General features: G+C 46.4%; 4 protein-coding genes across 4 annotated transcripts; 1 reads left to right on the top strand and 3 right to left on the bottom strand.

The window, feature by feature from the left end:
* Window positions 1-106: 106 nt before the first annotated feature.
* Window positions 107-2921, top strand: F5J12DRAFT_787435 (uncharacterized protein; the record flags this gene model as incomplete). Its single annotated transcript, XM_051743646.1, has 16 exons — window positions 107-125; window positions 178-213; window positions 255-289; window positions 366-453; window positions 496-528; window positions 571-604; window positions 681-768; window positions 811-846; window positions 888-920; window positions 1328-1496; window positions 1557-1605; window positions 1776-1791; window positions 1837-2232; window positions 2273-2403; window positions 2450-2575; window positions 2609-2921. The coding sequence occupies 16 exons, from the start codon at window positions 107-109 to the stop codon at window positions 2919-2921; spliced, it is 1602 nt and encodes a 533-aa protein (XP_051594289.1).
* A 4644-nt stretch (window positions 2922-7565) lies between these two features.
* F5J12DRAFT_684549 (uncharacterized protein) lies at window positions 7566-7856 on the bottom strand (the record flags this gene model as incomplete). Its single annotated transcript, XM_051740289.1, has 1 exon — window positions 7566-7856. A coding segment is annotated over one exon (291 nt), but the record flags the coding sequence as incomplete, so codon positions are not given.
* Window positions 7857-8320: 464 nt separating this feature from the next.
* On the bottom strand, window positions 8321-9455 carry F5J12DRAFT_869776 (eukaryotic translation initiation factor 4H). The gene is made up of 8 exons (XM_051747109.1): window positions 9350-9455; window positions 9217-9272; window positions 9152-9157; window positions 9074-9094; window positions 8901-9010; window positions 8738-8848; window positions 8639-8684; window positions 8321-8571 (listed from the first exon to the last, which is right to left on the bottom strand). The coding sequence occupies exons 2-8, from the start codon at window positions 9263-9265 to the stop codon at window positions 8549-8551; spliced, it is 366 nt and encodes a 121-aa protein (XP_051594291.1). The 5' UTR covers window positions 9266-9272; window positions 9350-9455; the 3' UTR covers window positions 8321-8548.
* A 16-nt stretch (window positions 9456-9471) lies between these two features.
* On the bottom strand, window positions 9472-10012 carry F5J12DRAFT_58544 (uncharacterized protein). The gene is made up of 2 exons (XM_051740164.1): window positions 9900-10012; window positions 9472-9848 (listed from the first exon to the last, which is right to left on the bottom strand). Exons 1-2 carry the CDS (start codon window positions 9922-9924, stop codon window positions 9604-9606), a joined length of 270 nt encoding a protein of 89 aa, XP_051594292.1. The 5' UTR covers window positions 9925-10012; the 3' UTR covers window positions 9472-9603.
* Window positions 10013-10247: the final 235 nt, after the last annotated feature.

The raw sequence follows: 10247 nt of genomic DNA on the forward strand, positions 1-10247 counted from the left end.
CCCTCTACAACTCACAGAACACCCCCTCGCCATGCCTTATCCAAAAAAAAGGTAAGTTGTCCCAGGTCACAGCGTCCCTCTACCACTCACAGAACACCTCCTTGCCATGCCTCATCCAAAAAAAGGTACGTCATCCCAGCTCGCAGCATCCCTCTACCACTCACAAAACACCCACAGAACACCCCCTCGCTGTGCCTTATCAAAAAACAAAAGGTAAGTCATCCCAGGTCACAGCGTCCCTCTACCACTCACAGAACACCCCCTCACCATGCTCATCCAAAAAAAAACGGTATGTCGTCCCAGCTTCGCAGCATCCCTCTACAACTCACAGAACACCCCCTCACCGTGCCTCATCCAAAAAAAAGGTACATCGTCCCAGCTCGCACAGCATCCCTCTACAACTCACAAAACACCCACAGACCACCCCCTTGCTGTGCTCATCCAAAAAAAAAGGTGTGTTGTCCCAGCTTCGCGGCATCCCTCTACAACTCACAGAACACCCCCTCACCATGCTCATCCAAAAAAAAGGTATGTCATCCCAGCTTTGTGGCATCCCTCTACCACTCACAGAACACCCCCTTGCCATGCTCATCCAAAAAAAAAGGTATGTCATCCCAGCTTCGCAGCATCCCTCTACAACTCACAGAACACCCCTTCGCTGTGCCTCATCCAAAAAATAGGTACATCATCCCAGCTCATGCAGCATCCCTCTACAACTCACAAAACACCCACAGAACACCCCCTCGCTGTGCTCATCCAACAAAAAAGGTGTGTTGTCCCAGCTTCATGGTGTCCCTCTACAACTCACAGAACACCCCCTTGCTGTGCCTTATCAAGAAAAAAAAGGTATGTTGTCCCAGGTCGTGGCATCCCTCTACCACTCACAGAACACCCCCTTGCTGTGTCTCATCCTACAAAAGGTATGTTGTCCCAGTTCCTGGTGTCCCTGTACCACTCACAAAACACACTAGTAGACTATCAATTCATATCTCCCTCCTGCCACACTGCATCTCCCTTGCTGTGTCTCATCCAATAAGGTATGTTGTTGGACTTCTACTTCATGGTGTCCAGATGATACTTACATATCACCCTCTTTGGTCTGCTTATCCAGTGCCCAGTGTTGTGTAGTTGCATACATTGGCTTCTCTTTTCCATAAATATGTAGATATCTATCCCTGCTGCATGATATATGTACTAAACTAAATGCATTTATTGTTATCTTACTGCTTGTCCCCTACACCTTCTGTGTCTTGTAAAGATAATAAGGTATGCTACTGTTCCCTTCTGTGTCATATGTTGCTGCCACTCACTAATGTTGGCATAATAGACTCAGATGGTGAAGACCAAGCAGACAGCTAAGAAGACCACTGGGGGTAGAGCTCCCAGGGTATCTCTTGCTGGTCTGAAAGCTAGGGAAAAACATGCTGCCAAGTCAAGCAAGGCCCATGCTAGGAAGGCCCCTGTTGCCAAGAAGAGAAGGATGAGGAACTTGGCAAGTCTCTTTTTATATTCCATCCATCTTTCTAATATTCTATGCAGTTCTGTGTGATGTGCAGGGATGGAGGGACATTGTGGCCTTGTGATCAGGCAGGTTGCAGAAGGGTAGTGTGTAACAAGTGTGTTGTAGTACCTGAGGATTGCCTTGCAGAGGTCACCCAGCTTCCTGTGACCTTCAGGTGTGTTAACCTCCCTTTTATGAATTAATTCCATTGACTCAAACTCTGGATGAACTTCAGGTGTGTTTCCTGTCATTGGAAAATGACAAGATTTGAAAGTCCTCAGCCCTATTTTGTAAGTGCATATTGCCACCCCAATCACTTCTAACTCCAAGTACAGGGCTTCTACTTGTCAGGCAAGCCAGTCCTGAAACACCCTCTTGTGGTCATTGGGGGGTTTGAGCATGCCACCACCTCTGAAGTGGCTGGTAACTCTACTGCCATTATCCACCTCCACCTTGAGTCTCTAGAGCTTGGCCATGCCCCTGTGCATATCCTTCACACCATGTTGCAGGGATATTTCAGACAAGACACCTACCACTTCTCACAACTGCCCTTCAACTTTGCCACTGAGGAGTCCAGAGCTGCCTATGACACTGCAGCATCAAAGCTAGCTTCAAGTCTGACTACCTTTGCTAAGGTAGTCATTTTCCTTACTACCCATACTGATGAAGACAGGGGGGATCTGTTCTCTGGAATGGAGAATAAGGTTCCAATAGCCACAGAGGTCTTTGAGGTAAGTCACCATTGTTTGACTGTCACTCCCATCTGACCAGTTGCAGTTTCTGCAAGGCCTTCTGTTACCCCTCTCCAACATTGTCAAGGGTGGAGACCTCATCTTCTTTGTATGTGGTTCTACTGTAAGGAAGGAGCAGAGCTTCCAAGGACTGAAGGCAGCTGTGCAACAGTAGGTTTTCTTTCAATGTTGGTGGTTATGGCTGACACCATATCAGTTTCAAGCCAAGGTCCATGTTGCTTTTTGATGCTGAGAGACTTCAACTAGTCACCACCATTCCCTTCCTCATGAGTGTCCTTGACTCCACCCTTGTTCAAGGCTTCCATGTCCAAAGTGCAGTCAGGTATGCCCTGAATGACTGTGGTATGTTGGGTAGGCACTCCAACATCATCCTGATGTTGTGGCAGGAGAAGGTAGTGGTGGAGAAATTTGTCTGGACTGACAAGTTCATCAGGCCTTGGGGACAACAATTGCCTGCCCAGTGTCCTCAGTGTTATAGCATTCAGAAGTGGGAAGCTGGTTGTTCAGGGCAGACTTATTCCTATGAGTGCAAGAATCCTGGCTGTGGGAAGGACACACAAGGCACATCTCAGCCTCCCCAAACCTATACTATCTGCATGTCCAAAGGGGCTACCAAACTGACACAGGGAAAGGGGCAAACATCATCCTGGCTGTTGGAATCTTTGTAAAATACCCTACCTTGATACATATGATATGCATGTACTACAATCAAAAATAGCTGCTTTGTGTTTTCAAATTTCATATGACATTGAATGTTCAGAAAAAAAAGTAATTTCCTGCAGGACAATTCCTCCTTAAGTACTGATACACAACTGAGTAAATTTGCCCAATGTTAATTCCAATACAATGGCCAGATTGGTAGAGTTAACTTCAATACCACAGGATAAGGATAGGATATAGGATTTTTCCACAACCATGTGGGTTCAGCCAGCTAACTACCAAGGAAGTAGTGTACTGAGTAATAAGATTGGCCAGCCCCACTAACCCACTAGCAAGATATTGGTCTTTCTTGCAAAGTGTCTGCCCAACCACAACTCCAGGTCATGGTTCATTCCCCCCAGCCACATCAGCTGACCCCACTGCCAGGACATCATCCCTTCCCCCAGCCATGTCAGCTGGCCCCACTTCCAGGTCACTAATCTATCCCATAGCTGGTTTGGCCAACCCCACTTCCAGGTCACTAACCTATCCCATAGCTGTGTCAGCTGACACCACTTCCAGGTCACTAATTCATCCCATAGCTGTGTTGGCCAACCCCACTTCCAGGTCACTAATCTATCCCATAGCTGTGTTGGCTGACCCCACTTCTAGGTCACTAATTCATCACATAGCTGGGTCGGCCAACCCCACTTCTAGGACACTAATCTATCCCATAGCTGTGTCAGCTGACCCCACTTCCAGGACACTAACCTATCCCATAGCTGCATCGGCCAACCCCACTTCTAGGACACTAATTCATCCCATAGCTGTGTCAGCCGACCCCACTTCCAGGACACTAACCTATCCCATAGCTGCATCAGCCGACCCCACTTCTAGGACACTAATCTATCTCATAGCTGTGTCGGCCGACCCCACTTCTAGGACACTAATCTATCTCATAGCTGTGTCGGCTGACCCCACTTCTAGGGCACTAATTCATCCCATAGCTGTGTCAGCTGACCCCACTTCCAGGACACTAACCTATCCCATAGCTGCATCGGCTGACCCCACTTCTAGGACACTAATTCATCCCATAGCTGTGTCGGCTGACCCCACTTCCAGGACACTAACCTATCCCATAGCTGCATCAGCTGACCCCACTTCTAGGGCACTAATTCATCCCATAGCTGTGTCGGCCGACCCCACTTCCAGGACACTAACCTATCCCATAGCTGCATCAGCTGACCCCACTTCTAGGACACTAATCTATCTCATAGCTGTGTCGGCCGACCCCACTTCTAGGACACTAATTCATCCCATAGCTGTGTCAGCCGACCCCACTTCCAGGACACTAATTCATCCCATAGCTGCATCAGCCAACCTCACTTCCAGGTCATCAATCCATCCTATAGTCATGTCAGCCGACCCCACTTCCAGGGAAGTTGATCCATCATCCTATGACATAGGCCAACCCCACCTTCACAGTCCAGCCTACCCAACCCTAGGGACCACTGGCCGATGTCGGTTAGTCCCAGTTTCAGGATGAAATGTACATGTCAGATGACCCACTTTTAGGACTACAAGTGACTGAATCATGTGTGAAGAATTGATGCTGGAAAACCTCAAGACTGAAATCCCAAGGTCAGAAAAGGTGCAGCAAAGAGAGGAGAGGTTGAGAGTGGTGAAGGAGTTTTTGGAGACAAAGAAAATGCCAGAAGGGTTGGAAGAGGGGGAGTTGGAAAGCCTAGTGCATCTTGCAACTTGGTATTTCATGAAAGGAGGGGAACTGTGGAGGAAGGAGCCCCAAGGGCAGCATCAGCTAGTGGTACCCCAACACAAATGCCTTGGAATTCTCCACTAGGCTCATGATGAGCTGGGGCACAAGGGTATCTTCTCAACCTGCATGCATTTGCTGACTTGCTTTTGGTGGCCCATGCTAGAGCAGGACATGTGCTGGTATGTTAAATCATGCCATGAGTGCCAGATCTGCCATCTGGATCACATACATATTCTGCCAGTTGTTGCCATTCCCAAACCCCTATTCTACAAGGCATACATGGACATGTTCTTAATGCCAAAGTCAAATGGCTTTTGCTACATCACCCAAGCTTGTTGTTCACTCACCAGTTACCCTGAATTGGCTATGCTTCATGCAGAAACAGGCAAGTCCATTGGAAAATTCATCTTCAAACAGATTTTGTGCTGTTGGGGTGCTGTTGCAGAGATTGTTACTGATAATGGGATACCATGCATCCTTGCTCTTGACTGGCTCTCCAAGACCTTTGGAATTCATCACATACACATCTCCCCTTATAACTTGCAGGCTAATGGAGTTGTCAAACAGTGGCATTTTGATGTGAGAGAGGCACTGGTAAAGAGTTGTGGTGGAGAGGCATCAAAGTGGTCAGAAGTCACCCCTGCAGTATTTTGGGCAGAGAGGGTTACAGTTCATAAGGCAACCAGGTTTTCCATGTTCTACATATATGGCTCACAGTGTCAAACCCAGACTCCCTTTTGATCTGGTTGAGGCAATGTTCTTGGCCCCTTTTGAGGCAGAATTCTATTTGACCACTGATCTCATTGCCCATTGTGCTTGCCAGCTCCAGAAAAGTCCAGAAGACCTCACTTGCATCCACAAGCTAGTCCTGAAATCCTGCTTTGCATCAGCTGAGGATTTCATCACTCATTTCAAACATACAGTGGCTCAAAAAACTGTCCACATGTTTGTATGTCTTACATTAGTTATGACTGAATGCAATAACCCCTAACCATAGCCCTAAACCATGAGTGTATGAAATAAGGTACTTACTCTTGGCTTTCTATTGGTCCATGAGTCAAGTGATTTGGATAGGAATTGATAGAATAGCAGCCATTTGAAAATGACATGTCATGTGGACAGTTTTTTGACTTAAAGTTTTGATTATATATATTAACCCTGGCATGCTGTTATATTGTTACATACATCCATCAAGGGTTCTATTATGTTACCTTTATGTAATGAGTATGATCTAACATATATAAACCCCACCACCCTCTGCTCATTTTCTCATCATCACCATGAAGTCCATTTCCACCTCTCAAAGACAAAACACCATCTCTCTTGCCTCTCTTGGCCTATCCACTAGGAAGATTGCCTCATGGACTGGTCTAGGGAAGTCTACAGTATCCCAGGTTCTTCAGGAAATCCAACCAGAGAGGTCTAGGCTTCATGGTGGTCACCCTTCCAAGCTTTCCTCTACCAACAAGAGAGCTATTGTCCAGCAAATCCTTACTGGCAATGCCAAAAATGCTGTTCAAACCACTCATTTCATCAACACTATTGTTGATAGTCCTGTTTCTTCTCATACAGTGAGAAATACCCTCAAAGAAGCCTCATTGAAGGCTGTGGAGAAGAAGAAAAAGCCATTGCTTTCTACTGGTCACAAGAAGAAGAGGTTAGCCTTTGCTCTTAACTATCAGCATTGGACTGTGGAGGACTGGAAGAGAGTTATATGGTCAGATGAGACCAAAATCAACAGGATTGGGTCAGATGGACAAGAGTATGTGTGGAAAAAGAAGGGTGAAGGGCTTATTTCCAGAGAGGTCAAAGGTACAGTCAAGTTTGGAGGAGGTTCACTCATAGTTTGGGGATGTATAGGGTGGAATGGTGTTGGGGTCTTGAGTGAGGTTGAGACAAGGATGGATGCTGAACAGTATGTGGCCATTTTGCAGGAAGGGTTGCTTCAAAGCATGGAGGAATCTGGAATTCCAGAAGATGACATTATCTTTCAACAAGATAATGACCCCAAGTATACCTCTAGAAGAGCCCAGAAATGGTTTGAAGAGCAGGATATCAAGCTTCTAGACTGGCCTGCACAATCTCCAGACCTCAACCCAATTGAACACACTTGAAATCACCTCAAAAGATCTCTCTCAGGTTATGAGAGTGCTCCTACAGGAGTTCATCAATTATGGGAAAGGGTGGTAGTGGAGTGGGGGAAGATTTCTGTGGAAGAGTGTCAAAAATGGATAGAAAGCATGCCTAGAAGGGTTGAAGCAGTTATCAAGGCCAAAGGAGCTCATACCAAGTACTAGATAGTTGGATTTTTAAAAACTGTCTGCATGACATGTCATATTCAAATGGTTGCTATTCTATCAAATCCTATCCAAGTCACTTAATTCTTGGACCCATAGAAAGCCAAGAGTAAGTACTTTATTTCATACACTCATGGTTTAGGGCTAGGGTTAGGGGTTATTGTATTTAGTCATAACTAGTGTAAAACATGCAAACATGCAGACAGTTTTTTGAGCCACTGTATATGCCTGATGAGGTAGTGGCAGTAGCAACAGAAAGGCTCATAACCTGTAACAGGGAGTGACAAAAAACAGCTATAAGCAAACAAGCAACTCAGTCTCAGGGATACAATGACTCAGATTAGGAGCACCTATAAGCAAACAAGCATCTACAGTAAATGAGTGCAGTGGTAGCAAAGGTGGGTAGTGGGCTCACCTCAGTCTCAGGGATACAATGACTGAGGTGCCCAGTTATGAGTGGGTGACTTTTATACTTTACAGTGGCTATGTATGACCAGTGTTGCAAGTATCCAGACTGGTAAAAATTAGAGAATGAAATGTAGAGGCAATGTGCACAGGTACAAGATAGACTTGCCAGCATTAATCTCTGGACATCCCCAAATATCTCCAACAGTAAATTCCACACAGGAATTTGCACACATATCATAGATGACAGCCTCAACCCCACTAAGCTCAGCAGTGATCCATTTGATTTGGTGTAAGCTGGGGAACTCATTGAACCCTGGAACTTCCTGGAAGACCTTTTGCACTGTTTCATAGTTGCCATCTGTGTGATTGGGGCTGACATACAGCTTGATTGCAGATCTGAGAACCTCATCATTACAAAAGATTGCTGGCTCCTTGGGGGGATTGCAGAGTTGATCAAGGGCATCTTGGCTGAGACCACAAGTATCAAGGGATGGTGTTCACATTGCCAGAATGTAGCTGAGTGCAATGCAGAGATTACTGAGTTTGACATTTGAATGGAGATCCCAGAAAACCTCCTCATCACTGTCAAGTGGTTGGGAAAGTTGCACATTGTCATCTGGATTTTGGAAAGATATGGCACAGCTCTGTGGTTGTCATACAGCAGGATCACTGCACATGTACCATGGTATTGGAAGTGGTAGCAGACAGGTGTACTAGGCAAGCAAAGGCTGCAAAGCATATGAAACAATCCTGCTTTGCATGCTTCATGGCCTTTGCAAGCTTTGCAGGATCATTCATGTTGCAATGCATGTAAAGATATAATGAAAACGGAAAATCTACGCAGTACATGTCATAGGGCATCTAGGAGCATGTTTGTAAAAGTGTATCATATTTCCCACCCTTCGTATGTTGAGGAAAGTCAAAGGACACCGAGGGGCATCTTGTAGGTTTTCACTGGGGATAAGTGCCAGGAATGGATAAGTACACAAAACTTTACAACTCCATTACATACATATTTCAGTCCCCCACACTCAAAGTGTAACACATGTTCTCCTGCCCTCCCTTTCCAACCACAATTACAAGACTACCCATCTGTGTCAAAATGTGTATCTTCATCAAAGCTTGGGAATAATATCATTTCTCAGATCTGAAACTTCTGTCACTAAAAAACCTATTAAATAGTGGGCCGTTCCTTTGCTAAGGGGGAAATTTCATAAACAGACATAAGTTCTTGACCAGGAAGGAAAAGCCCTAGGTCACTTACGAGGGTCTGCAATCTTCACTCGAACAAGTCGGCCACCTAAGCTGTGCTGAGGTGCAATTTCAGCTATGCCATACTTGTCTCACCATTCATGTCACTCACCTGCCAGGTTCGCTGCAAGGCAGCCTTCAATGACACTCTGTCTTCGAACTCAACAAAACCAAACCCCCTGGATTTGTGATCCTTATCCCTCATAACCTTGACAGATTTCACCTGTGCCAATATCCCAATCTGTTCCCAGCAAAATACTTGTACTTTCACTCACCTTAAGGTCACTGAAAATCGCTGCTAGCCCACTTTCGTTTATGTCGTCACCCCATATGTTTCCGCAGAAGGCCGTGTATGGTGGCTGAGTTGGCAATGGTCGGTTGTCAACTGCATATCATGTGTATAACATCACTAGAAATTGATGGCCATGTAGCTGACTATCCCAGCTACCTTCTCCGTTTTTGGCCGCTCCTAAGCAAGCATTCTTAGCTGTGCATCACAATGCTGTTAGCAATACTTGCTACTCACTGGGACCTGAGTGTGCAGTAAGATATGTGCACACCAAATCAGAATGAAACAATGAAACTACATACACAATTCAGCCAGATCACGCAACAATTTGTCTCGATCATGGGCCCTCATCGTTGCTCTGATATTTGGCAAGTGTTGAGTGATGGTACCTGCTTTGAGGTTCTTGCGATCAATGTTTCTACTATGTCCACTGACTTTGCGTATCTCCCTCTCGTTTGGTTCGAAGGAATGGTGGTGGGGAGGCGTTTCTGATCTCAACCGATGCTCACTGATAGCGATAGCACCTCGTGACGATGAAAAGTATTTACATGCTTTGCATTAATTTGTCCACCCAAACTGGATACTTTGTTATACCTGGAAAATTTCAATATTTTGACGTGGACAAAAGATTTCAAGATCTGAGATACCAGCCGCCCGAGATTCAAGAGAGAGACAGAGGGCAGCGGAACTCACTGGGACGTATCGTATGCGGTCGAATCCATGCAAGACCAGGCACGACTGTCCGGTGGAATCTCCGTCTGCGGCCAATCCGATCGTTCAGCTCGCTGCCGAGTGAGACTCGTATTCGTCTGGCAAAACAACAAAAGCACCGGCTGCCCAGCTCGTCCAGCACAACGTCGAGCGCGTACCACACCCCAGCCTAGCCAGCCCAGCAGCAGCGCTGTGCTTCCCTCTCCTCTGCCTCGGACTCTGCCTTTTCAAGCAGCGAAGAGCTGTCCCACTCTCCTCCCCTCAGTGGGACAGCTCTTCCATGTTGGCTGCTGCTGCATGGGACCCCGCCGTCCTCGCTGATCGTCTTAGTCTATCAGTCTCAAAGCATTCCATTCTCGTCGATACACGTCCCTACGCCGTATACCTAGCCCATCATATCACTGGCAGCGTTGACATCGCCATTCCATCTCTCATACTCAAACATTACAGAAAGCCTGGTGGCAGTAGTGGCTTCCACTTCGGCAGACGACAAACAACTGTGGGACACACTCTGCAATAGACTACTGGGCCGGCGACATGGTCATCATACATGACGACGAAACTGACGAATCGGAAAAGCATAATTCACAGCTCACCACATGGGCACTCCTTCCCCTCCTTT

This window comes from Pisolithus orientalis (assembly GCF_024613125.1).
Source record: "Pisolithus orientalis strain OTSU chromosome Unknown F5J12scaffold_111, whole genome shotgun sequence".
In the NCBI taxonomy this organism is placed as follows: Eukaryota; Fungi; Basidiomycota; class Agaricomycetes; order Boletales; family Pisolithaceae; genus Pisolithus; species Pisolithus orientalis.

Bases quoted from the DNA above. Each gene is read 5' to 3' on its own strand.
- F5J12DRAFT_58544 (XM_051740164.1), bottom strand. From the start codon at position 9,924: ATGCAGCAGCAGCCAACATGGAAGA. The intron at 9,849-9,899 runs GCTGTCCCACTG...CTGCTTGAAAAG, and splicing joins GCAGCAGCCAACATGGAAGA to GCAGAGTCCGAGGCAGAGGA.
- F5J12DRAFT_869776 (XM_051747109.1), bottom strand. From the start codon at position 9,265: ATGAGGGCCCATGATCGAGACAAATTGTTGCGTGATCTGGCTGAATTG. The intron at 9,011-9,073 runs GTAGCTGGGATA...CATGATATGCAG, and splicing joins AGCGGCCAAAAACGGAGAAG to TTGACAACCGACCATTGCCA. The intron at 8,572-8,638 runs GTAAGTGACCTA...TTTCCCCCTTAG, and splicing joins AGTGAAGATTGCAGACCCTC to CAAAGGAACGGCCCACTATT.